Source organism: Phascolarctos cinereus, unplaced genomic scaffold (genome assembly GCF_003287225.1).
Source record: "Phascolarctos cinereus isolate Bilbo 61053 unplaced genomic scaffold, phaCin_HiC Scaffold_5;HRSCAF=322, whole genome shotgun sequence".
Lineage (NCBI taxonomy): Eukaryota > Metazoa > Chordata > Mammalia > Diprotodontia > Phascolarctidae > Phascolarctos > Phascolarctos cinereus.
In genome coordinates this window covers 237865025-237890745 of record NW_027555958.1, presented here as the reverse complement: position 1 = coordinate 237890745, position 25721 = coordinate 237865025, and the positions used below count along the sequence as shown (strand labels likewise).

Sequence of the window (25721 nt, the reverse complement as noted above, 5' to 3'; positions counted from 1 at the left end):
ATTTCCCTTTTGAATTTAATGCACAGAAAAGTTCGTGTGTGTGTGCGTGTGTGTGTGTGTGCGCGCGCGTGCGCGTGCATATGTGCATGTGTATAACTATGTTCCATCTTTATCTAGTCAGAGGAAAGTCAGGTTCATGAGATACTCATTTCCCCTTCTTCCTTCCTCTGTGATTATGTACTCTTCATCTTATGCAGTTCTATTATGTGATACTGATTTCCCTCTCCTTCCTCCTCCTTTTTTTCTCCTTTCCTGCCCATATTTTGTCTTCTCTGAAGACCCTCAAAACAGATCAAAACCATTTACAGGCCCTCTGTAATTTTTACCTTTCTCCATGACCCTAAAAAGATATTACGGGCTCGGGAAGACATTTACTTCTCTTCCCTCTACCTTCCATAAACATGTAAAATAATTTATATGTTCTCTTCCAATTAAAACAAAACGTGTCCTTTTCCGTATTTCTCTGAATTTTTTTTTTTTGGCATTTCCATTTCAAAAAATCTATTCAGTTCTTGTCTTTTCATCTGGAATGCTTGAAAATCTTCTCAAGTGAAAGGCGCACCCCTCCACCCCTCACTTGAAGGATTATACTCCTCAGCCTTTATCTTTTGCCTTTTGGAATGAGGATTCCAAATTCTCCTCTCCTAAAAAAAGCAACTGCTATGTGGTCTGATCCTTGCTGTGGCTCCTTGGCACTTGAACTCTTTTTGGCTCTTTTTGACCTCTTTTCTCTTTGAACTAGAAGCTCTGGATTTTGGCTATTATATTCCTGGTCCTATTATCATCATCATTCTTCTTCTTCTTCTTCTTCTTCTTCTTCTTCTTCTTCTTCTTCTTCTTCTTCTTCTTCTTCTTCTTCTTCTTCTTCTTCTTCTCTCTTCTCCTCCTCCTCCTCCTCCTCCTCCTTCTCCTTCTTCTTCTCCTTCTTCTTCTCCTCCTTCTTCTCCTCTTCTTCTTCTCCTCCTTCTCCTCCTCTTCTTCTTCTTTTTTGGTTTCTTTCAGGAGGCTATTGGTGGGTTCTTTGCATTTTGATTCTAAGAGTTCAGGACAATTTTCATTTATAATTTCTTGAAATGTGATATTTGGACTTTTTTTTGTCATGATCTGCAGATAGTTTGAAGATTTAGATTATCTCCCCTGGACTTGTTTTCAAGGTCAGTTTTTGCTGATAAAATGTTTCTCAGACATATTTTTTTCAACTCTTTGACTTTTAAAAATATTTTCTTGTTGTCTTAGGGTCATTTCTTTCTACATAGCTCATTTTAATTTTAGTAGCATTTAGTTTTTGGATGAGGTTTTCCACTGACTCTTCTAAAATATCAATTCTTAACATTCTTTCCTCCCTGGTTATTCCATTTTGTATCTCTTGTTTTATTTCTTCTAGGTATTCCTATAGTCCTTGGTGGCCAGGATGTCCCCCTCTCGCCACCCAGGTTTACCTGTAGTTGTCTTAGGGCTGCTATCTTCATTTGGGTTTACCTCCAGGGGTTCTTTCCAACCAAGGCATTTCCTCACGATATGCAGAGTTTTCCTTGGTTTCCTTATTTCTGCAGCCTCAGTGTCTAATCTGGGGGGATAGAGTAGAGGGAAGGCCAGTGCTTGGACCAGGCTCTATGACTGAATGGCATGGGCAAGGACTTCCTGGTCTTGATCATAGCGGCCAAGACTAAGATCCTTCTTCAAGGGACTCTCAGACTAGTCTAGTATTAGGCTCTGTCTGGGAGGCTCTCTCTCTTGCCATAGGGTTGCAAGTCCTCCTCCTGCATTAGGCTCACTGGAGTCCTTCCCTCCTGCTTCTAGGCTCAGGGTGTGCTCCTGTACTAAGCTTCCCTGAAAGGATTAGGAGACACCTTGGGCTGGGCTTTGTCCCGGTTCTCTCTCCTGATTCTAGATTCATGGACCTACCGTTCAGATCCTGCTGACTTGGAGCTCTGTGCTAGGCCGAACCCCTTCCAGAAATCCCTTGTTGTCAAGGACTTCAGGGATACCAGGGTCAGTCTTTGGGACTTTTCTCCTGCTTCCAGGCTTAACTACACTGGACCTGTGTTGAATTTCCCAGGGCTTCTCTGCGCTCTACCCCAGCTTGTATTAGCATCTCTGGAGTCTGGGAGTTGTTGTGTGGATTCCAGAGCTTGCTGGGGAAATGTAAAGGTGATCCTTCTTATTTCCTTCTAGATGCATGCATTTCAAAACCTCACAAGGGTGTTTTAAGAGGATCTGGGCTCTATTTCCTCGAATGCTACCACTTTTCCCATTTATCAAACACAAAGCCTTCTAGTCTGAGGTTCAAGCTTAAAGGCTCCCTACCAGTTGTTCTCAACTGGTAACCTAGCCAATTATAAAGTTTCATTTTATGAAGGGTTCCACACTTTGTGACTACAAGAAATCCAGCATCAAATCCCCAAGGTAGCCCAAGACACCAGCAAGTTGTACTAAGCTTTATAGGTTTTAACCTTATTGTGAAAAAACCTTTATTGTATTAAAATGACATTATTTTATCTTTTTACTTTACTTTTTTATGGGAGGAAGAAATGCCAATGTGAAATGAAGAAGGCTAGATGTCTCCTTCCTCAACTAACTCCTCAGAGGCCCTATTAGCAGCTATAAAGAGATCTCTCACTCTAGAACCTGTCAGCTTTCTTGACTTAATGGGCTGCCCTTGGGGCACAGTCCCACACCAAAAAATACAGTTCTTGCAAATCCAGTAGTGTCTGCATAAAATTCCCTCTTAAGAGAGTAAAAAGGCCAGTTCCAAATATAAATCAGGGGAGCTACTATGACAGTGCTCTTTCTCAATATTTAAAATGATTCAGTGCTTATACAATAAACTATGCAACTAAAAACAATGATGTTTATTTATTTAATCTCTTGACAGCTTTCAAAGCCATCTAAAAAACTTCAGAAGTTTAAGAAGAAAATAAGTAGAAAGCCATATCCAGGGAGAATCTCACATTATAATCTATCCACAATTCTCGTTTTATGGGGGGGGGGGGGAGGAAGCTAACCTAAATAGTGCCTCGAGGTTTATAAAACACTATACATATATTACTTTATCTGAGCCTCACAATAACCCTGTGAGGTAAGTGCTATTATTATTCCCATTTTATAGCTGAAGAAAAAGTTAAGTGACTTGACTAGAGTCACATAGCTATTAAGTGTCTAAGGCCACATCTGAATTCAGGTTTTCCCGACTCTTAAGACTAGCACTCTCTTTATTATGTTGCTAGCTGCCTCCTGGGGCTAAGAAAGAGTAAGAGAGATTGACTTAAATTACCAGAATCCCTTTTATACCAAATTTGTTCTATACCATATCTGAAAAAAATACCTCTCATGAAGGCTGGGTTTTAAAAGGATTTACTTACTATAAAGGAATCCTCGATTAATTTTTCTTACAATAAAAACAAAGAAGATGACTAGTGTCAGGATTGCTCCTAAGAGTCATTAGGCTGGAGGATGTTTTACTTTTTTTGGATGATCCTACCTGCCATATTATAAAGTGATATTAACAAACATGGTATGAGGAATGCTGAATGATTGACAGAGTCCCTTTATGAGTCTCATATAAATAGGAATATATCCTGGTCAGGGTAAATTCTACCCTTCTAGTAAAAACAAAAATTCATGATTTTAGTAAAAAATAAAAGAAGTCGGTTTTAATTTCTTTGTGAGAAATACTTCCAAGGAACTTTGCTCATTAGAATCTCATTTTTAGAAGGGAAATCAATTGAGAACACTCTCAAGTTCTTCTATACAGTTCTCAGAAAATAAGCAGAAGCTTACTTTGAGGAGGCTCAACATACTTTTCAAAACAAACTAAGAATTTCTGATTATTGGAATTACCCAAAAATCAGACAGATGATCTTGTGGAATCTGGATGAGTTCATTATCACTGGAGCTGTGATAAATGGAGGCTAGATGACTGTCTCTAAGGGATGGATGCTACAGAGGGGATTCATGTATGGTGAAGGGGATTATATTAAATAACTTCTAATTTTTTTCTAACCTATACAATTATATGATTACTTGAATTAAGACTACTGCCCCCTAAGATGTTTCTAGACTCATACATAGGTAAAATATTGTTAATCTCTAATTCAACTTATTTGCAAAAAAGTATACCTTTTTTATTGGTACCTTTAAAATATTATATTCATTTCTTAATTCACTAAGCTATTTTAAAATCTCCCCAATAGCTGGAACTCTGCTTCCTAGAGCAGCAGTTCAGATCACTTGGGTACATTCTTCTGAATTCAATTTATCCTATGAAGCTGTGGGTTGTATCTAAGAAATTTATAACTGCCATAGTTGTTTACAATATTGATCATGTCTCATGCTTTTTGCAATGGAGAAGAAACTTGTGGAGAACATGTCCTACTCTGGTTAAAATGGAACTACAGTACCTGACCTCATCCCTATTAGAATGAAATCATAAATATGAGCAGTACATATACTACTACTAATTATTGTGAAAAACATCTGCTACAGTCTGAGCATCCTTCTCTCTAAATATAGAGTAGCCATTGAAGTTATGGCAGCTGGTAATCTTTAATGACACCAACAAAACTCTCCAAACTACAGGCTAGTGGGAGTTAATTCAAATCTTGAAAAAAAAATTAGGCTGTATTACTAAAGGAGGGGTTAGTAAACATCTAGAAAAGGAAGAGGTGATCACAAAGAACAAGCATGTCTTCATTAAGAACTGAAAGCAACAGGTAAAAAGTTATACAACAGGCAAATTAAGGCTCAGTGTCAGGAAAAATTGCCAAATAATTAGAGCAATCCATAAGTGGAAAATAGGCAGTGAATTCTCTTCTCCACACCCCCAAATGGAGGTCTTTAAGCAAATTTTGCTTAAATGCTTATCAGGTATTTTGGAGAGGGGAGTCTTTTTTAGGTATGAGTTGGACTAGATGGCCAAAGAAGTCTCTTCCAGCTCTGAGATTCTGAAATTCACTGTGTCTGTGAAGTAAGCTCGAATTTTCTCTATAAACTGAGATTCTTATAAAATCATCAAGTCAAAAAGTAGCATTGCTTAGGGCTGTTTTTAATTTTTATTCAAATCCTATTTTGTTCACAATTTGTTTTATGTTAGAGCCATACTCTGTCAACCCACATAAAATAACTGCTCTAGACCACTTCTAAGAGCTTCTTACCTACCCTCAAGTTCAGTGGTTAAGTGAGGTTACTTCAGGTGATCTGGGGAAGCAAACATTTTAACTGCAAACATGAGATATGTGTTTGAGAATGCACACAGGTAAGTTCATATAATTACTTGGAACTGTATTATGCGACATCCCCTCACTGCACAAGAGTTAAAAAAATGTGAAATAAAGTTTCTTCTAAATCAGACAAAGTAAGTTTTGAAAAAGAAGTTCCTGACTTGTCTAAGTGAATAAACAATCATTACACTTCTAAAGTGGACAACTTGTTAGGACAACAAAAGCCATATATATTGACATTTCATAAGAAAAAATAATCATCTTACCGTATTGACCCAATCATATATGGCTGTGCCAGCTGAACCACAATGGCACCACTTCCTAGTTGGTGACAGGTGTACCCAGAATCCCAATCATAATTCTTGGTGTCACCATTCAACAAGGCATTGCGACTACGACTCACGCCCTCAATCACACTAGCACAATCAGCAATTGTTGCAACATTCTCCATTGGAACTGTGAAATGCAATACAAAATTTGTTATCAGAATACAAGTGGCAAAACAGATTCAAACAATGACCTCTGTACTAAGTTACAGTCTATTTTAGACTAAGGACAAAAAGTAGATTAGAAGATATAATATTACTATTAATATGCCTTATAAATTAAGAGTTTTATTCAAATTTTTTAAAAAATTATTAATAATTTTAATTTTAATACAATCTCTGTTCCAAATATATCACTCTACTTTCTTCTATCCAACAAGCCATCTACTGAAATAGAATAAAAAAGAAAAAAATAAGCAGTTCAGCAAAACGGTCCAACAATTCAATTGAGCTTGACTGTAGGTGCAATGTTCCACACCTATAGTTCTCCACTTCTGGAAAAAAAAAAGGACAGAGGTTCATTTTCTTATTTTCTTGGACCTAAACTTGGAAATTATAATTAAATAATATTTAATTACATTTGTGTTGGTCATTGGATATATTGTTTTCCTTGTTCTCTTTACTTCATTTTCATCAGTTCAAATAAATCTTCCATGCTTCTCTGAAATCTTTGTCTTAGTAATTCTTATAGTGCAGTAATATCCCATTATATTCATGTTACATAATTTGTTTATCCACTCCCCAACTGATGGCATTCAGTTTGTTTCCAGTTCTTAATAACCACAAAAACTGGTGCTATGAATATTCTGGTATACATGAGACCTGTCTTGGGGCTTTCTTGGGGAATATAACTAGATGCAGAATCTCTGGATCAAAAGATATAAACATTTCAGTCACTTCTTCTGCATAATTACAAAATGCTTTCCTAAAATGGCTAAATCAATTTATAGTTTGAATGTTTGACAACCATCTCTACAATGCAGGATACACTTTTACATTTAATCTGCATTATTATCATTTTTGTATCACTTTAAGTCCAGACAACCAACAAAACAAATCAAGTCTGGATTTGTAGTATTTGCAGTTTCTAAGGTTCATGCTCATGCTGAAAATTTAACAATAAGCTCTCGTGAGCCTATCTGAGCTATCTCTAGCACTTATCTATGTACTTAAAAGTATCTAGTACTTATCCATGGAAAAATGGTTCTGGTTTCATATATTTCTTTTAGTTCATATATTGGATATGAAACCCACACCAGAAATACTTGATGGAAAGATTTTATTTTTCAATTGACAACTTCCCTTATCTTAGTTGCAGATTGTTCTTTTACAAGTTGTCAGTTTCACATAACTGAAATCTCTTACCTTTTGTGACACCCTCTGTCCCTTATTTAAGAATTCTTTCCCTACCATCTCATTTTCTCTTGATTTAAAAAAAAATGGTGCGACCTTTCATATTCAGGCTGCATATCCATTTTGAGTAACTGTGGTATGAAGAATAAGGTGCTGGGTTCTGCCAAACTATTTTCCAGTTTTCCCAGCACTTTTCGTCAAAGAGGGAATATGCACATAGTTCATGTTCTTAAATTTATCAAACACTTTTATTGAGTGTTATTGTTTCTGACTTGCTTTTCTAGTCTGTTCTGATAATCCATTTTAAACTTTTTAAATGAGAATAAATAGCTTTTCTGATTACAGCTTCATAGTATAACCTGTGATCTGGAAGTGCTGCTTCTTATTTGAAGTTTCTACCTCTTAGTAGTTTGACTGGTGTATCACTAAATCTATAAATTTCTTCAGATAAGATCACGTGTATCACATTGACTCAAGCCAACCACAAACACTGAATATCTCTCTACTTAAATAATTTTTATTTCATTGAAGAATACTTTAAAATTTATACCCCTCTAGAAACGAATCAGGATTTTGTGTGCATGGAGGAAAGGGGAAGAGAGACAGGAGAATAAAACAGTGAGAAGTTCCCTAAGTGAGGAAATGGGAGGCAAGAAACAGAAGGGAGCTAGACATGCTCTCTCACCTGGCTGGGACATAAGCAGAGAAAAAGAGTAATTTATTTAGTCTTTTAATGAAGGGTAATATAAGAAAAGGGTAAGAACAGTAGAGGAGAGGAACTGGAGTAAGTGAAGGAATGGCAAGGTCTCATTCTAAAAGGAGGAAACAAAGAGGGACCACTGAAGCATGGCAGAGGACAAAAAGAAAGGGGTCTTATAATGTGTTTGATTAGGGAGAATGTTCACCTCTGGGAATAATTGTTCTTTCCAGAACTGAACTCTATCTCAGCAGAGGGAGGCAATGTCCTACCCCGCCCCTGGTGTGGCTATCATCCAGGGTACTAAGAGGGACACACAGATCTGGAAGTTGGCTATACTAGTATAGGGTGGCAGCGGGTAATGGATGGAGGAAGAGCATGTGATCATGGTAAAGGCAATATGCAGGACTGGAACTCATGACTGAATATAAAATTAACTCAACCATATCACACTTCTTTAATTCAAGAAGTATTTATTAAATTTTTAGTGTGATCAGGTACAGGGAAAGGGGCTGGGAATAAAGAGGCAAAAAAAAGGAGTTCCTGCTCTCCAGGCTCTTCTAAAATGAGGGGTAGAGGTTGAAGAGAGTGAACATTTATTCAGATGAGTAAACAGAAAATATAAACAATATAAATACAAATAATTTTTGTGGGGAGAGGAATATCTTCTAATTTTCCCCAGTGAATAGTAAACATGAGACTTAACAGTGGAGATACTTTTTAAACAACTATCTGGTTTGGTTTGGTTTTTTACACATGAGGAAACTGAGGCTTATAGAGTTAAAATGATTTTTCTCAAGCATACAGTTAGTAAGAATATAAAACCAGATTCAAAATTAGGTCTTCTGACTTTGGAGTCAGAACTCTAACACTTAAAAGACAACTGATCACAGAATTATAGAATTTGAGAGAAGTAATTTCAGCAACCATTTAGTCCAACCTATATAATAGTGGGATCTTCATTATAACTTACCGCTGGAAGGCTTCCAATGAGGGGGAACCACTACCTCTCAATAGGAAAATTAAAGCATTAATTAAGCATTTTCTGTGTTGCAACACTATAATCTATCCAGGAAACCATTTCACTCTTAGCTCAAATTATTAAGACATTTTTCATGACACTGAGCTTAAATTTGCTTCTGCAACTGCCACCCACTGCTCGTGGTTCTGCTTTCTGGGGTCAAATAGAAGTCTACTTCCTCCTCCACCGCACAGCCCTTTAGATACATGACCATAGCCCATATGTCTTGGCTAAGTCTTCTTTCCTTCAAACCAAACATATCTAGTTCATTCTACTAGTTCTTATATGACAAGAGCTGAAGTCCCTTTACCACCCTAGTTGTTCTCTTCTAGCCCATCAATGTCCTTCAATCAATCAATCAGTATATCAACTGGCAAGTATTTACTGAGGGCCAACTATGCACTAGATGCTAGTGATGCAGAGACAAGAATGAAACAGTCTCTCAAGGGCTTTCCATTTTATTGGAGGAAACAATAAGTACATAAATAAATACAAACAGTACACAAAATAAATACAAACTAAATTCTTTGTTGGGATGGAAACTAACAGCTGGAGAATTAAGAAAGGCTTCATGTAGGTGTCACAGAATTTTGAATAAAACAACAATTCAATAATTTATAAGAGGTGGGAATGTACTGTAGGATGGGAGGACAGTTACTACAAAAGTATGGGATGGAGTGATGTATGTGAGAAAAAGCAAGAAGGCCAATCAGGTCCAGCTGAATATGGGAAGCGGAATAAAATTCAGAAGATGAGTTGGAATCAAGTTGTAATGGATTTTAAAAACCAAACATCAGATTATGTTGTTGTTTGGTTATTTCAGTTGTGTCCAACTCTTCATGACCCCATTTGGGATTTTCTCAGCAAAGATACTGGAGTGGTTTACCACTTCCTTCTCCAGCTCATTTTACAGATGAGGAACTGAGGTAAATTGGGTTAAAAGACTTGCCCAGAGTCACAAAGCTGGCAAGTGTCTGACTTAAACTCATAAAGATGAGTCTTCCTGACACCAGGCCCAGCACTCTATCCACTGCACTACCTAGCTGCCAGTAGCCGACTATATTATATTTGATCCTATATGCAACAGGGAGCTATTGGAGTTTAGTGAGTAAGGAAGAAACATGGTCAAGACTTTTACTTTCAGAAAATCACTTTGTAAGCTACATGGAGAATGGGTTACAGAGAAGAGGGACATTAGTCAGAGAGAACAGTTAGGAAGCAATTAAAATACCATTGTCTTTTTCCCCCTGTTATTCATTCATTCATTCATTTTTAGCATTAATTTTTAAAAATAAAAATTTGATTTCCAAATTCTCTCCCTCTCATCCCTGCCCCACAACTGAAAAGGCAAGCAATAAGCTAAGATTTGAAAAAAAAATTAAAAGGAGAAACAAAGAAATTTAAAAAAAACCCCAAAACAAAAGGATGGTTCAATTTACACTCAGACTTCATCAGTTCTCTCTCTGGAGGTTGACAGCATTTTTCAAATTGTAGTTCAGTTGTACAGGCATGTCCTACAATTTGTGACCCCGTAAACCAAATGTCCATGGGTTTTCTTGCCAAAGATACTGGAATGATTTGCCATTTCCTTCTCTAGTTTTATTCAGGCAGGGGTTAAGTGACTTGCCCAGGGTCACAAAGCTAGTAAGTATCTGAGGTCAAATTTGAATTCTGGTCTTTCTGACTCCAAGCCCAGCGCTCTATCAACTCTGTCAAACAGCAGCCTTTTTAATCATGGGTCCTCTGCAACTAACTGCCTTGGATTACCATCTTGATGAGACTAGCTAATTCTTTTTGCATTTAGTCATTGTTATAGTATTACTGTTATTCTGTACAATGTTCTGCTCACTTCAATCTGCATGAGGTCTCCCCAAGTTTTTCTGAAACCACCCCCCTCATCATTTCTTATAGCTCAATAGTATTCGATCACAAACATACAGGAGAATTTGTTCAACCATACCCCAATTGATGGACATCCCCTCAATTTCCAATTCTTTACCACGACTAAAAGAGCTGCTATACATACATTTGTACATATCAGTCCTTTTTCCCTTTTATCTCTTTGGGATACATAGACCTAGTAGTGGTATTATTGGGTCAAAGCATATATACAAATTTTATAGCCTGTTGGGCATCATTTCAAATTATTCTTCAGAATGGTTGGACCAGTTCACAACTCAACTAACAGTGCATTAGTGTCCCAATTTTTCCACATCCCCTCTAGCATCTGTTATTTTCCTTTTCTGTCATATTAGCTAATGTGACAGGTATGAGATGGTATCTGAGATTTGTTTTACTTTGTATTTCTCTAGTCAATAAAGATTTAAGCATTTTTTAATGTGTCTTTTGACAGCTTGGATTTCTTCTTCTGAAAATTGCCTGTTCATATCCTTTGACCATTTATCCACTGGGGAGTGGCTATTATTTTTTTTTATAAATTTGACTAAACTTTCTATATGTTTGAGAATGAGGGCTTTATTAGAGAAATTTGCTATAATCTCCCCTCCCCCTGCCCCGGTGTCCTGCTTTCCTTTTAATTTTGGCTGCATTGGTTTTGTGCAAAACCTTTTTAATTTCATGCAATCAAAACTATCCATTTTACTTCTCATGATTCTACCTTTCTTTTGTTTGGTCATAAACTCTTCCCTTAGTAATAAATCTGACAGGTAAAAATTTCCATGCTCCCCCAATCTGCTTAAGCTCTCACTATTTATGTCCACATCATGTAACTGTTTTGACCTTATCTTGGTATACAGTGTGACATATTGTTGTATGCCTAGTTTCTGCCAAACTGCTCCCCAGTTTTCTCAGCTGTCAAATGATGAATTCTTGCCTCCAAAGCTTGAATCTTTGGATTAATCAAACATGAGATTACCATGGTATTACTGTAAATGAGAACTTACAATATTGTGTCTCTCTAAGCTTCACTTGCCCCTTACTTTTTGATAGAATTAAACTGTCCTTCTTGGAGATGGAAGAGCTGTCCTGCTGATAAACCTTGGGTAGTTCATGTTTCTCATTTAGCAGCTTCTGAATTTCCCCATCATTTTTGTTAAACCAATCCTGATGTATGCAAGTGTTCTGGCCCAGATGAGCAAATGTGCTGCTGCATACCAAGTCTCTGAAAGTTACTCACTCCTCTTCTGCTTCATTGTTGCTGTGTGCTGACTCAGCTTTCTCTCCAGGTCAGCAATGTTTAGCTTGGACAGGATGAGTCCATGATTGGTCCAGCACTCTGTGCCATACATTGCCTACAACACATCTGTCTCTTACCTGTTACTTCTCCTTACAATGATCACGTCTATTAAATGCCAGTGCTTGCTATAAGGGTGAACACACAATGTTCTGTTGTGTTTAAACAAATGGAAGACAGTGTTAGTGATGAAAAGGTTGTGAGATGCAAAAGTCTTCAGTAGTAAGTGACTGTTGCGTTTCTGACTCTACTCCTCCCAAGGACTCCCTGCCATGTCTGATAGTCTGTACCTGCATCTGGCATTAAAGTCATTGAGAATTACAAGTTTGTCCTTTTTCAGTACACTGATGAGAATATCCTGGTCTTTATAAATTTTTTCTTTGACCTCTTCAGGGTTGGTCACAGTGGAGGCAGACACACTGATGATGGTGGCATGGCACTTTCTTACAAGTGGCAGTTTCACTGTCATGAGCCTGCTGTTTACTTCTTTTGGGAGACACATAAACTTGCTGAGTAGTCTAGATATGATTGTGAAGCCTATTCCAGCTTCATGGTACTCCTCATCACAGTAGCCACTCCAGAAAAATGTGTATCAAGCTCTGCATATCAAACTAAAGATTTACAGTGCTGTTGTGCTGAATTCACTGTTGTATGCATGTGAAACCTGGAGAGTCTATTACAGCCATAGTAGAAAACTGAACCACTTTTAGTCGGATTGTCTTAGGAGGATTCTGAAGATTGCCTCTTAAGATAAGGTACCAGATGTTGAGGTCTTCTCACAAGTTGAACTGTTATGCATTCAAATTCTACTGCAGAGAGAACAACTCCGAGATGGCTGGCCAAGTAGCTCAAATGCAAAATGCATGTTGTTTGTCCTTCACTTTGAAAGAGGACCATAACATCAGGAAGGTGATGTCATGACTTGCAAGTGAAGTGGATTTAAGTGAGGGAGGGCTGCGAAAAGTTACCAGCCTCATTTTCTCCTCCTGAGCCATCTGGGTTGGGTGGCAAGATATAGATCAGGATGACTGGAGATGGCCTTGGATGCAGAGGGAGACCTTGGCCTTAACAAAGTGATGGTCTCTCCCAGATCTCTGTCTGAGGCAATGCCCATTCAATGATAATGGCTAAGTAAGAAATGAGGCAAAGAATGGCCTCTTTTATCTAGTGAAAAAAAAAAACCAATCTGTGAGGGGAAGACTCTCAGGGTTTCTGGCCAAAACAGAGGCAATTGCTACTTACGTTCACTCTTAGCTATCAGAACCCAAACAATAACCAAGGTAGGCTTGGGCTAGAACCTACTGTTTGGCCAATCAGTGAGAGACAAAGTGATTTAGGTTTAAGGCAGGGTCCTTAAAAAAGAAATCTAGCCCATAAACCCCAAGATATCTTGCTAAGTTTCAGCAAGCAAAAGACTATTTTACAGAGAATGTGCACAAGGCAAACACTCACAAGGCTGTCAGAAGAAGAGGAACAAGGACATTCTCAAGATCTCTCTGAAAAATTGTGGTTTTAATTGTGAGTCATGGGAGAGGCTGGCACAGGACCACCCAGCATGGCGTTCCTGCACCAAAGAAGGCACCATATTCTATTAGCAAAGCAGAATCACAGTAGCACAAAGGAAACATGAGGCACGCAAATTGAGAGACTTCTCCATCCCAAATATTCTAATAGACTGTGTATGCCTTCTAAACTTGTTTGGACTGACCAGCCACAGCTGAATACACTACCCTCATTCCAAAATCATGATGTCAGTGGTTCTCTACAAAAAATGAAGGAAAGACAACAACACTGTGTATTGTGCACCTAATCTATTCCACTGATTTACGGTTCTATTTCTTAGCCAGCATCAGATTGTTTTGATGATTATCACTTTGTAATATAGTGTGAAATCTGGCACTGCTAGGCTATCTTCCTCCACATTTTTTTAATTGATTCACTTGATATTCTTGGCCTTCAGTTCTTCCAGATGAATTTTGTTATTATTTTTTCTAGCTCTACAAAATAATTCTTTGATAGTTTGATTGGCATGGCAATGAATAAATTAATTTTGGTAGAACTGTCATTTTTATTATATTGTCTCGACCTACCCATGAGTAATTAATTTCTTCAGCTGTTTATTTAGATATGTCTTTGTGTGAAAAGTGTTTTATAATTGTGTTCATATAAGTGCTGGGTTTGTCTTGGAAGATAGACTCTCAAGTATTTTATAATGTTTGTAGTTACTTTAAATGGAATTTCTCTATCTCTTCCTTCTGGGTTTTGTTGGTAACATATAGAAATGCTGATGATTTGTGTAGGTTTATGTGATATGCTGCAACTTTGATAAAGTTGTTAATTATTTCAACTAATTTTTTAGTTGATTCTCAAGTGATCTTTAAATAAACCAACACATCACTTGCAAAGAGTGATAGTTTTATTTCCTCATTGTCTATTTTTGTTCATTCAATTTCTTTCTTCTTGTCTTACTGCTAGAACTAGCATTTCTTATACAATATTGAATAGTAGTGATAATGGACATACTTCTTTACCTCTGATCTTATTGGGAAAGCTTCTAGCTCTGCCTCATTACAGATAATGCTTGCTCTTGGTTTTAGATAACTCTTATTTTAAGAAAGGTTTCATTGATTCCCATTCTTTCCTGTGTTTTTTAATAAGAATGGGTGCTGTATTTTATCAAAAGTTTTTTTCACCATCTACTGATATGATTTTTTTTGTTGTTTTGTTACTGACATGGTCAATTATGCTCATAGTTTTACTAATATTGAACCAGCCCTGTATTCACTGGGGAAACTGGCCTGAACTTTTCTTTCTGTTTTTGCTGTTTCTGGTTTAGGTATCAAAACCATATCTGTATCATACAAAGAATTTGGTGGGACTCCTTATTAACCTATTTTTTCAAACAGATTACATAGTATTGAGATTAGTTGTTCCTTAAATAATTTGTAGAATTCACCTGTAAATCCACATGGTCCTGGGGATTTTTTCTTTGGGAGCTTATTTATGACTTATTCAATTTCTGTTTCTAAGATATGGTTATTTAAGTATTTTATTTCCTCTTCTGTTAATCTTGGCAATTTATATTTTTGTGAATATTCATCCATTTCAGTTGGTTTAATAGCATATAGTTGTACAAAGTAACTCCTAATAATTGCTTTAACTTAATCTTCAGTGGTGGTGTACTCACTCTTTTCATTTTTGATATTAATAATATGATTTTCTTAAGAAGTACTGTATGTTCAGGTGAGAATAGACAAAGGACAATAGGTCAACAAACATTTGTTGAGTACATTAGTATGTGCCAGGTCCTCCACTATGCACTAGGGATACAAGAAAAAAAAAGGCAAAAATATAGTATGTTATCTTAAGAAATCTTCTAATGAGGGAGATGACATGCAAATAATTGTATATACAGGATATATACAAGGCCCTAGGAATGAGGATGGAGAGGGAAGATGAGGACCAGGAAAAACTTCCAGTACGTTTTAATTTGAGTTGTAAAGGAAATAAGAGAGTTCAGGGGTAGAGATGAAAAGGAAGAGGCATTAGGGATAGCCAGAGAAAGGCACAGAGTCAAGAGATGTACTGCCCATAGAGGCACAACAAAGATGTTAATGTAGCTGAATTGTATTGTAAATGGAGGGGAGTAAAATGTAAGAGATGAGAAAGGTAGAAAGCAATCAGCTTGTGAAGGCATTTAAATGCCAAACAAAAGATTTTGTATTGGATTCTGGAGGTAATAGAGAGCCACCTATGTTCATTGGGGAGGAAGGAGGTTAAAAAATAAGGGAAAGGAATAAGACACGAGAGAAGGCAGCTTTGCTAAAATAAAACAAAAACAACAAAGAAAGGAAAATGAAGGAAAGGGAAAATGGATATTTACAAATAGGAGGAACTTGATTTTTGGATTACAGAAGTCCTACCATCCATGAGGGACACAGAGAGAAGGAACATATAGATGGATCATCTATAAACTGAAGAACAGAATTTCAGGGAAGCGTAGATATGGACAAAAATAGGCAGATAAAATAAATGAAGAATTCTTGGGAAAAAATGTCACCAAAAAAATGCTACTTAAAAGGTTGGGAGAGGTATTAGAGGAGGAAGGGTTTTAAAACTCAGTTATGTAGGTGGGAAAAGGGAAAGAGCCAAAAAAGGAGGGAAATAATAAATAAGAAATACAGAATTTAAGTAAATTCAGAGAATTTGGGATAGATCAAGTAAAAGTTGTGGGGAGAATCTGTGAGAACAGATTAAGTCTAGTAAGCAAAACTAAGTGCAGAAACAAACTACTGACTTAAAAGGGGAAGGAGACAATAGGGGCAGAGCCAAGATGGTGGAGTAAAAGTAGTGACTTGCTTGAGCTCTCCCCTAACCCCACCCCCAAATACCTGTAAAAATTTACTCTAAACAAATTCTAGAGCAGCAGAACCCACAAAAAGACAGAGTGAAACAAATTTCCAGCCCAAGACAACGTGGAAAGTCAACAGGAAAGGTCTGTTGCGCTGGACTGGGAGAGGAGCTCAGTTCAGCATAGGCTACACCAACAAAGACCGGGCCTCAGCGAACCGAGAGCAGTCCACAGGTGACTGAATCAAGGGGAGCTGTGGCAATTTCCAGACTTCTCAACCCACAAAAACAAAAGACAACTCAGAAGATCAGTGGGAAAGGATAAATTGTCAAGCAAAACTGCCATGATATTCTAGAACCAGAGGGTAAAATAGAAATTGAAAGAATCCACCAATCACCTCCTGAAAGAGATCCCCAAAGGAAAACTCCTAAGAATATTATAGTCAAATTCCAGAGTTCCCAGGTCAAGGAGAAAATACAACAAGCAGCCAGAAAGAAGCAATCCAAGTATTGTGGAAACACAATCAGGATAACACAAGATTTAGCAGCTTCTACATTAAAGGATCAGAAGGCTTAGAATATGATATTCCGGAGGTCAAAGGAGCTAGGATTAAAACCAAGAATCATCCTACCCAGCAAAACTGAGAATAATCTTTCAGGAGAAAAAATGGACATCCAATTAAATAGAGGACTTTCAAGCATTCTTGATGAAAAGACCAGGGCTGAATAGAAAAAGTGACTTTCAAATACAAGACTCAAGAGAAGCACGAAAAGGTAAACAGGAAAGAAAAATCATACGGGACTTATTAAAGTTGAACTGTTTACATTCTGACATGGAAAGATGACATTTGTAATATAAGATCTTTCTCAGAATTAGAGTGGTTGGAGGGAACACACACACACACACACACACACATATATATGTGTGTGTGCATATATATATATATATATATATATATACACACACACACATAGAGAAGAGAGAGAGAGAGAGAGAGAGAGAGAGAGAGAGAGAGAGAGAGAGCACGCACAGTGTGAGTTGAATATGAAGGGATGATACATAAAAAATAAAATTAAGAGATGAGACAGAATTGTATTGGGAAGAGGAGAAAAGAAGAGATAGAATTGGGTAAATCATCTCATAAAAGAGGCAAGAAAAAGCTTTTTAACAGTAGAGGGGAAGAGGGGGAAGGTGAGAGGGAATGAATGAATCTTACTCTCACTGGATTTGGCTTAAGGAGGGAGTAACATGCACACTCAGCTGGGCATGGAAATTTATCTTACCCTACAGGAAAATAGGGGGAAAGGAAATAAGAGAGGTGGGGACAGACTGGAGGAGGGGATAATCAGAAGCGAACACTTTTGAGGAAGGAAGGACAATAAATGAGAGACCAGGATAGGATGGAGGGAATTATAGTTAGTATTTCACAACATGACTATTATGGAAGTGTTTTGCTTGACTACACATGTATAACCTATATCAAACTGCTTGCCTTCTCAATGAGGGTGGGTGGGGAGGGAGGAAGGGAGAGAATTTGCAATTCAAAGTTTTAAAAATGAATGTTAAAATTGTTTTTACATGCAACCGGGAAATAAGCTATATATGCAATGGGGTATAGAAATCTATCCTGCCCTACAGGAAAATAGAAGGGGAAGGAGATAAGAGAAGGGATGAGGTGACAGAGGGAAAGACAGATTGGAAGAAGGGGTATTCAGAATGCACATTGTATTGGGTTGAGTAGAGAGAGAGATGGGGAGAAAATCTGGAACTCAAAATCTTGTGGAAGTGAATGCTGAAAACTAAAAATAAATTAATTTATAAAAAAAGGGGAAGGGAAAGGGACAAAATCAATACAAAAGAAACAAATGGAGGGAAACGTACACCTAACAATTGTACCATTAAACATAAATGGTAAACAAACACCAAAATTAAAGAAAAATAAAGGCAGAAGGGATAGGAAAAAAAAATCCAAAAATACACTGTACACAAGAAACACATTTTAAAATAAAGATGCATAGAAAATTGAAATGAGATGCTGCAACAAAATTTACTATGGGTCAAATGATTCCAAAGTAAAGCAGAGCAAAGCAAAATAAAACCACGACTTTTGAGTATGATACCAAATGAGGAAAAAAATCATATCAAGAAACGAACAATGGTAGTTAGTGATTTCCTACTGAGGCAGAGTGAGGCAGCTTTTTGCTGTCCTGATAACAATAAAAGAGAGATCTGTTGTCTTCTTGGGGCAAAACCATATGACTAGGAGCTACTTCTAATGACTCACATGGACATAAATAATTTCATCAGAAAGAAATCTGGAAAGAACTGCTAATAATTATAAAGTCAAGATCTTTTATAGAATTGGACAAAACAAAAAATTCATGTGGAAAAGATCAAGAATATCAAGCAATACGATGAAAAAAGTAGGAAGGAAGGGAACTTGGTGCTCCCAAATTCAAACTGTATAATAAAGTGGCAACTATGAAAACCAGCTAGGTAGCACAGTGGATAGAACTCTGGCCTGGGGGTCAGGAAGACCTGTGTTCAAATCGGGCCTCAGACAGTTGACACTTACTAGCTACGTGACCCTGGGCAAGTCACTTAACCCCAACTGCCTCACCAAAAAGCCAAAAAAAAACCCAAAACAAAACCAAAAAAACCCAACAACAACAAAACACTACCTGATATCAGATAAAATGATGGAACAGACTAGATAATAAAGATCTAGAAACAAATGTGCATAGCAGTCCATTGTTCGAAAAAACCAAGAACATAAGTCGCTGAGGAAAGGGTTCTTTATTCAATAAGAACTTCTGGGAAAACCAGAAAGCAGTTTGGTGAGCAGCAGGTTCAGATGCATATCTTACACTTCACATCACCATAAATTCCAAATGGACCAGAAATCTAAATCAGTGTTATAAGCTTGTGGTCAGTAAATTTGTTTTTAAATATTTTGACAACAGTATTTCAATAATATTGGATTTCTTTGTAATCCTCTGCATTTAATTTCACACATTTAGAAACATTACTCTGAGAAGGGTTTCCAAAGCTTCATCAGACTGCCAAAGTTCTAGAACTCCTGCTGTCTAAATAATAAAAATGATAATATAAGAAGAAATTTTAGGAGGATGGACGATTCTGTTTTATATAATCATGGGCAGAAGAAAAATTCTAGAAGAGCTTTAAAAAGACAAAACACATACTCTTGACTATAAAATTAAAAAGCCGTTGTACAAATGACATACTGGGGGCTGGGACCATATCGGTCAAACTGGTTTTCAATCAGCTCATAGCGAATAATCTCATTTTTTGAGAAATGTACTCTGTACAGGGTAAGTGATAGTTTATTGGGAGGCATATGTGAAGCTGAAATGATGTGCGTGCACAGGTGTGCATATATATACACACCCAGAGAAAGAGGGAATTTTGGGTAAGAAACTAAAGAGCTTAGTGATATAGGGTAGTGTTTTCATCAATGGCTGTTGATGAGAGACAAGCCAATTTGGGAAGTGAACAGCTAGGTAAAAAAGAGATTTGAACAGGGGGAAAAAAAAGTAGAAGCTCACTAATTGGGACACTGCTAAATAAGTTATGTTATATCAATGCAGTGAGAGGGATAGTTTCAGAAAAGCCTGAGAAAATGATGGAACTGATGCAAAGCAACATGAGCAGAATCAGGAGAACAATTTATACAGTAACAATAATATTATAAATGACTTTTGAAAGACTTAGGAACTCTGATCAACACAATGACCCAAAGGACTCAAGCTCCAAAGGATGTGGGACAGAGACCTGATGAACTCTGAGTGCACACTGACATGTATTTTCTTTCTTTTTTATCTGGACATGACTAATCCAGGAATTTGTTTTGCTTGACCATATAAATTTGTAAAGGGGTTTTGTTTATCCATCCTTCTCGGTGGATGTGGAGTGGAAGGTAGAAGGGAGAAAATTCAGAACTGAAAATAAAAAGTGAATTTAAAAAGAAAAAAACTTTAAAAAATATTTTGAATTACTAATTCAGAGAACTGATGCAGGGTGAAATTAGCATAAACAGAAAGACAATGTATACCATAACTATAACAAATAAGATGTAAATAACAACATAACAATTAAAATTGAATGTTATTAAATAATAATGACCAAGCTTGGCTCCAAAGAAAACACACAGAGGGAAGATAGATATTAATACAAATTTATTTATAATTTTTTAAAAAATTAAAGAAAGAGGTGCGTGAGGATGGGAAATATCTGGACCAAAGCTTAAAGTATTAAGAATTACATCCTCTTGGGTAGGGATAAATCACACTTCTAACAAAACCTATAACAAAGTATTATTAGTCTGGCATTTTGCAATCCAATCAAGAGTTTTGAAACAAAAAAGAGTAAAGGGAGACAATTATCTCTATTTCTACTAAGTTAGATACAAAAAAGAGTGGATACCAAAATGACACAGGCAGAATAGTAGTCAACAAATTCCAAATTCACAGAAGATAAAATACAAGACAGGAACCAGCAATAAAAGCCCTAAAATTCAGACATCTATGTACACATGCACAAAGTATAGGTGACAGGCATGATAAGGCTAATGCAAGGAGGCTTGCCAATTTATATTTGGTAAAGAGACACATGAGAGTCAAGCAAGACAAATTCTTATACTGGCCATCTCCAAAAATATGTATCTCATTCTGTATATTAGTTCAGGTAGCATCCTTCATTATTGATCCTCTGTTATTATGGTTGATCACTGCACTGATCAGAATTCTCAATTCCTTCAAAACTGTTCATTTTTACAACGAACAACATAATTTATTAAGATATATATGTGAAATTGAGGAACCAGAGGAGAAAAGAATAATGGAGTACATTTGGATAATGATCAATGGAGGCAGAAACAGAAGCAATATTGTCATCAGAAAATATCACAGAACACAAGCCTGGCAAAAAGGTATGATATTGTAATGACAGGAACATCAATTACCCAGACACTTGCTAGAAAGATCTCTATCCAAAGCAGAGTAACTAATAATTTCTTGAATTGCTTTAATGATAATTTCATCTTTCAAAAGGTGGAAGAATCAATGAAGGGACTTTCTATTTTGGATGTCCCTTTCTACAACAAGTAGGAACTGGTTGCTCAAGTAGAAATTATAGAAACTTTGGAGAGAGAAAAATTTGGGATGAAGGACATGAACCCCAGATTTTGGGAGAATAGTTTTCAAAGGGTTCTCAAGAGGGATAGATAGGATTCCAAGAACTAAAATATAGAGACAGTCAGTCCAGAAAAGTATGGGAAGCTCTCAAGGACAAGATTTTGAAGACAGAGAGATAAATAAGTCTGAAGAGGAAGAGTTATATTTTGGAAAATGTTCAAAGACTGTATTGGTTGACTAATGTAGATACACAGGAAACCCTATCAACCAATTCAGGTTTTTAAAAAATTTCTACGGTGTAGTTCTGAAATTTTATTGAAACCTTTGCTTCTGACATCAGTCATTTCATTATATAATGTTCCTCTACTTAACCTTCCCTTTTATCACAGAAAGACAATTAAGTAAAAAGTACTGGGATCCTGTCTAATTGCATATGTGGTATTCTGTACTCTGTAAGTGAAACAAGATAGCTAAGAATTTGCAAGTCAAAGAATTTATCTAAGACACAAGGGCTATTGGTTTGCTAAGAGGAGGTTTGATAATATAATTCTACTCTAAAAAGTTAGATACAACTTTATATAGGCCCTTATCTCAAGGATCTTTACCAGCTCCTTCTCTCTGTAGGCTGAACATGACAGAGCCAAGGAGAAAGCAATAGGTACCTGAAGAATAAGCTTGTGGAATAATGTGGGAGAAATGATCACATCATAGGACTGATTACCAAGGTAGTCCTAAAAATTCTATGTATTGTGCATGCTCATGAGCAAAAAAACCAGACATTCCAATATTGAGCAGATCCTAACTGAAGTCAGGTGAATGCTGTCCCAATTCCAACACCTGCAAGACAAACTAGTCTTGCCATATGGTCTCTGGGAACAGCGTATATTTTTCTTCATCCATCTAAGTGCTACACATACAAATTCAGTGCTGATAAGGGTAGACCCTCATATAGACCTTGTTTTTGAGGTGCTACCTTGGACAAGCTAAGGCGCTGATTATTGTTATGCCATTGTACCTATTTAACCTACACTTTACCCTTTTGAAGACCCACATATAAGTCACATGGGCAAATGGAGGAAATAAATATATCATTGTGCAATTTTTTTCCAGTTGGATTAATAAGCACAGAGTAGATACTAAGGTGGTAGATAGTAGGGGTCAACAGAGGTTGATGTTTAGGCCCCACAAACTACCTACTACCTTAACTGCCTTAGCTTGCATGTCCTCACTGGTTTTTTGCTTAATCCACACTCTAGCTTGTCACCAGCCCCTAAACTGGGAACCCCTCATGGAGTCAGATTCCAGGGGAACTGGGACACTACATGACATTTTCTGGGAAAGCAGCATATAGGATCATATGGATATGTGGGAATAGACTCTTTTTGACCCCCACTCGCCCCACTGTACCTGACATTCTAGATTATAACCTCTTTTTACAAAACAGACCCATTTGAAAAGTGAAACAATAATGCAGTGTTGGTGGAGTTGTGAAATGATCCAATCATTCTGGACAGCAATTTGGAATTATGCCCAAAGGGCTATAAAATTATGTACACCCTTTGACCCAGTAATACCACTATTAGGTCTGTATCCCAAAGAGATCATAAAAATGGGAAAAGGACCCACATGTACAAAAATATTTATAGCAGCTCTTTCTGTGGTGGCAAAGAATTGGAAATTGAGGGGATACTCATCAATTGGGGAATGGCTGAACAAGTTGTGGTATATGAATGTAATGGAATACTATTGTGCTATAAGAAATGATGAGTAGGAGTACCTCAGAAAAACCTGGAAAGACGTGTATGAAGTATGCAGAATGAAATGGACACAACCAGGAGAACACTGTACACAGTAACAGCCATACTGTGCGATGACTGACTTTGATAGACTTGGCTCTCCTCAGCAATGAAATAATCTAAGAAAACTCTAAAAGACTCACAATGGAAAATGCTATCCACATCCACACAAAGAACTATGGAGTCTGGAATCAGATGGAAACATACTATTTGCTCTCCTTTTCCTTTATTGTTTTGTTTTATTACTTCATTCTTGTGGTTCCTCCCATTAGCTCTAATTGTTCTTTACATTTATGACTAATGGGAAAATATGCTTAATATGAATATATAAGTAGAGCCTATATCAGACTGCATGCTGTCTTGGGGGAAGGGAAAGGGAGGAGGAGAAAATTTAAAATTCAAAATCTTATGGAAGTGAATGCTGAAAACTAAAAATAACTAAAAACAAAAACCAGACCCATTCATTTTTCCTGAGTGTTGCCACAGCTCCTTCTTTTGCCAGCACTTGCAGTTTCTGTTCCAAAATCATCCGGAAAAAACACCAAACCAAACCAAACCAAAACAACTGCTTAGAGTTAAGGAATCTGGTTTGAGTTCTACATCTCCTACTTGATAGCTACTTAGCCATTCCTTCATTCCTCTCAGAACTCCAGCTTCTTTTCTTTATTCCTTGATGGGCTTGCTCTTGACTCACTCTTCAGACTTTCTCTACCATGCTCCTTCAAGGGTACTGTTACCTACCACCCAAATTTCCCTCATATTTCAGCTTCCTTTTATAGGTTGTCATCTCCCATTATTTTTCCTTTTATTTGTATTTCTACTCCCAGGAATTAAGACTGTATTGGGCACACAGTAAGTCCTGAATAAATGTCTGACAACTTGCTGGACTACCAAGCTGGTGCTTAATAGAAGTTTGTTGTATTTAATTGAAATGGGTCTGGATAATAATGGTTAATCAAACTCTGAAATAATCAAACAATTACTGAATACTTTAGAGTCAGTTAAGTATAATGAAGGGTGGCTAGGTGGCATAGTGGAATGCTGGGCTGGAGTCAAGAGGACCTAAGTTCAAATACAGCCTCAAACACTTGCTGTGTGACTCTGGGCAAGTCGCTTAGCACTGTCTTAGTTCCTCATCTGTAAAATGGGCAAACCACTTTAGGATCTTTGCAAAGAAAACCCCAAATAAGGTCACGAAAAGTTGGACATACTGAAATGACTGAACAATAACCAAAAAAGAAGGAGCACTGTTTTTGGAATCAGGTTTTAGTCTTAGCTTTAATACTGCCTAACTATGTGATTATCTCATAAGGTTGTTGTAAAGAAAGTATTTGTAAACTTTAAAGTGAAATATAGATATAAATTATTTTGTAAAAAATAAGTTTTTATTAATGTCCTGGGTTTTTTTTACATCACCATAGTTATTAGTTCCAGTATCTCTTTCACTCCCATTCCCTTAAAGCCATTCCACATAACATACAATATTTTTAAAAGGCAAAAACAAAAAAAGGGGAAAAAATCAGTATCTCTAATCAATATGTCAAAAAAGTCTGAAAATATGTGCAATTTGCAATCTGTGAGCCTCCTACCTATGGTCTAGGGGTGAGGTAGGAGTGTCTTCCTGCATCTTTTCTTTTGAGCCATCCTTGTTCTTTATAATTTTGCAACATAAAAGTGAATTATTATTAAGAAATATTTTTGAATTTAGTAGTAATCATGTTTTAGACATGCGGGTTGGGGGAAAGTTGAAAAATAGAAGATGAAAAGATACTTTCTATGTAAAGAAAAGGAAAGCATACCATATTATCTTAGCCCTTTCTCCAGAATTCTGATAAAAATCACCTAAATGTTAATATTGGCTGTTACTAGCACACTCCTTCCCTCTCATGAGAAAAATCTATGATGGTACAAATGCAATACTTGTCTTTCTCTTGAATAACATGAAGTCTGTCAAGATTGACGATCTAATAGTTACTCAAGAGTTTTATAGGTTGTAAATAACGAAATTCTGTGGCCTTCTTTATAGGGAAAATTAGAGAGTGATTCTACATTGCAACACACAGAAGGTGCCATGCTGTTTTTCCTCCACAGGGATGTTTGCCACTCCCTATTTTGAATGTTCATTATTGTCTTTCATATGCATCTGATAAATTTTATTAAAAACACCATCTGGAAGGGACTTGGGTCTGTTCTATATTTTCAGTATTCTAGTTCTCCTTCCTTTTCCCATTTGAATTTCAACCTCAATTTTTCACTTTGTTTACAAAAATTTACTGCTAAAAACCAGTCCTGTTTCTGTCTCTTTATAATTTTCCTTTGCCATCCGTTAGCAACATAAGCTATTGCCATAGCTTGTGTTGCAAGTTAAAAGCAAAGGGGAACTGCCTTAGACAGAAATTACTTCTACCCATTCCATGCACAAGGTAATTTGCTCAGACAAATTTAATTTGCTGTTTCCGAATGCAAAAAAAAAACCCCAAAAACCATGTTAACAAAATGTATACATTCTACAAGTGTAGGAATCCTAGGATAAATAGGCAGTTGGGAAAAAGTGATCTGAAAACAATTTTACTGTTTTCTATTCTCACATAGTATTGGAAGTAGTCAACATC

At 36.8% G+C, this 25721-nt stretch overlaps 1 protein-coding gene across 2 annotated transcripts in view; it reads right to left on the bottom strand.

Moving 5' to 3' along the window:
• The window catches only part of BTBD9 (BTB domain containing 9), a 516152-nt gene that overhangs the window by 155257 nt on the left and 335174 nt on the right, over positions 1–25721 (bottom strand). For both annotated transcript variants that reach the window (XM_078155391.1, XM_020999576.2), the window contains exon 8: positions 5486–5675. In XM_078155391.1, coding sequence (XP_078011517.1) covers positions 5486–5675 — 190 coding nt within the window. The remainder of the gene's footprint in view (positions 1–5485; positions 5676–25721) is intronic.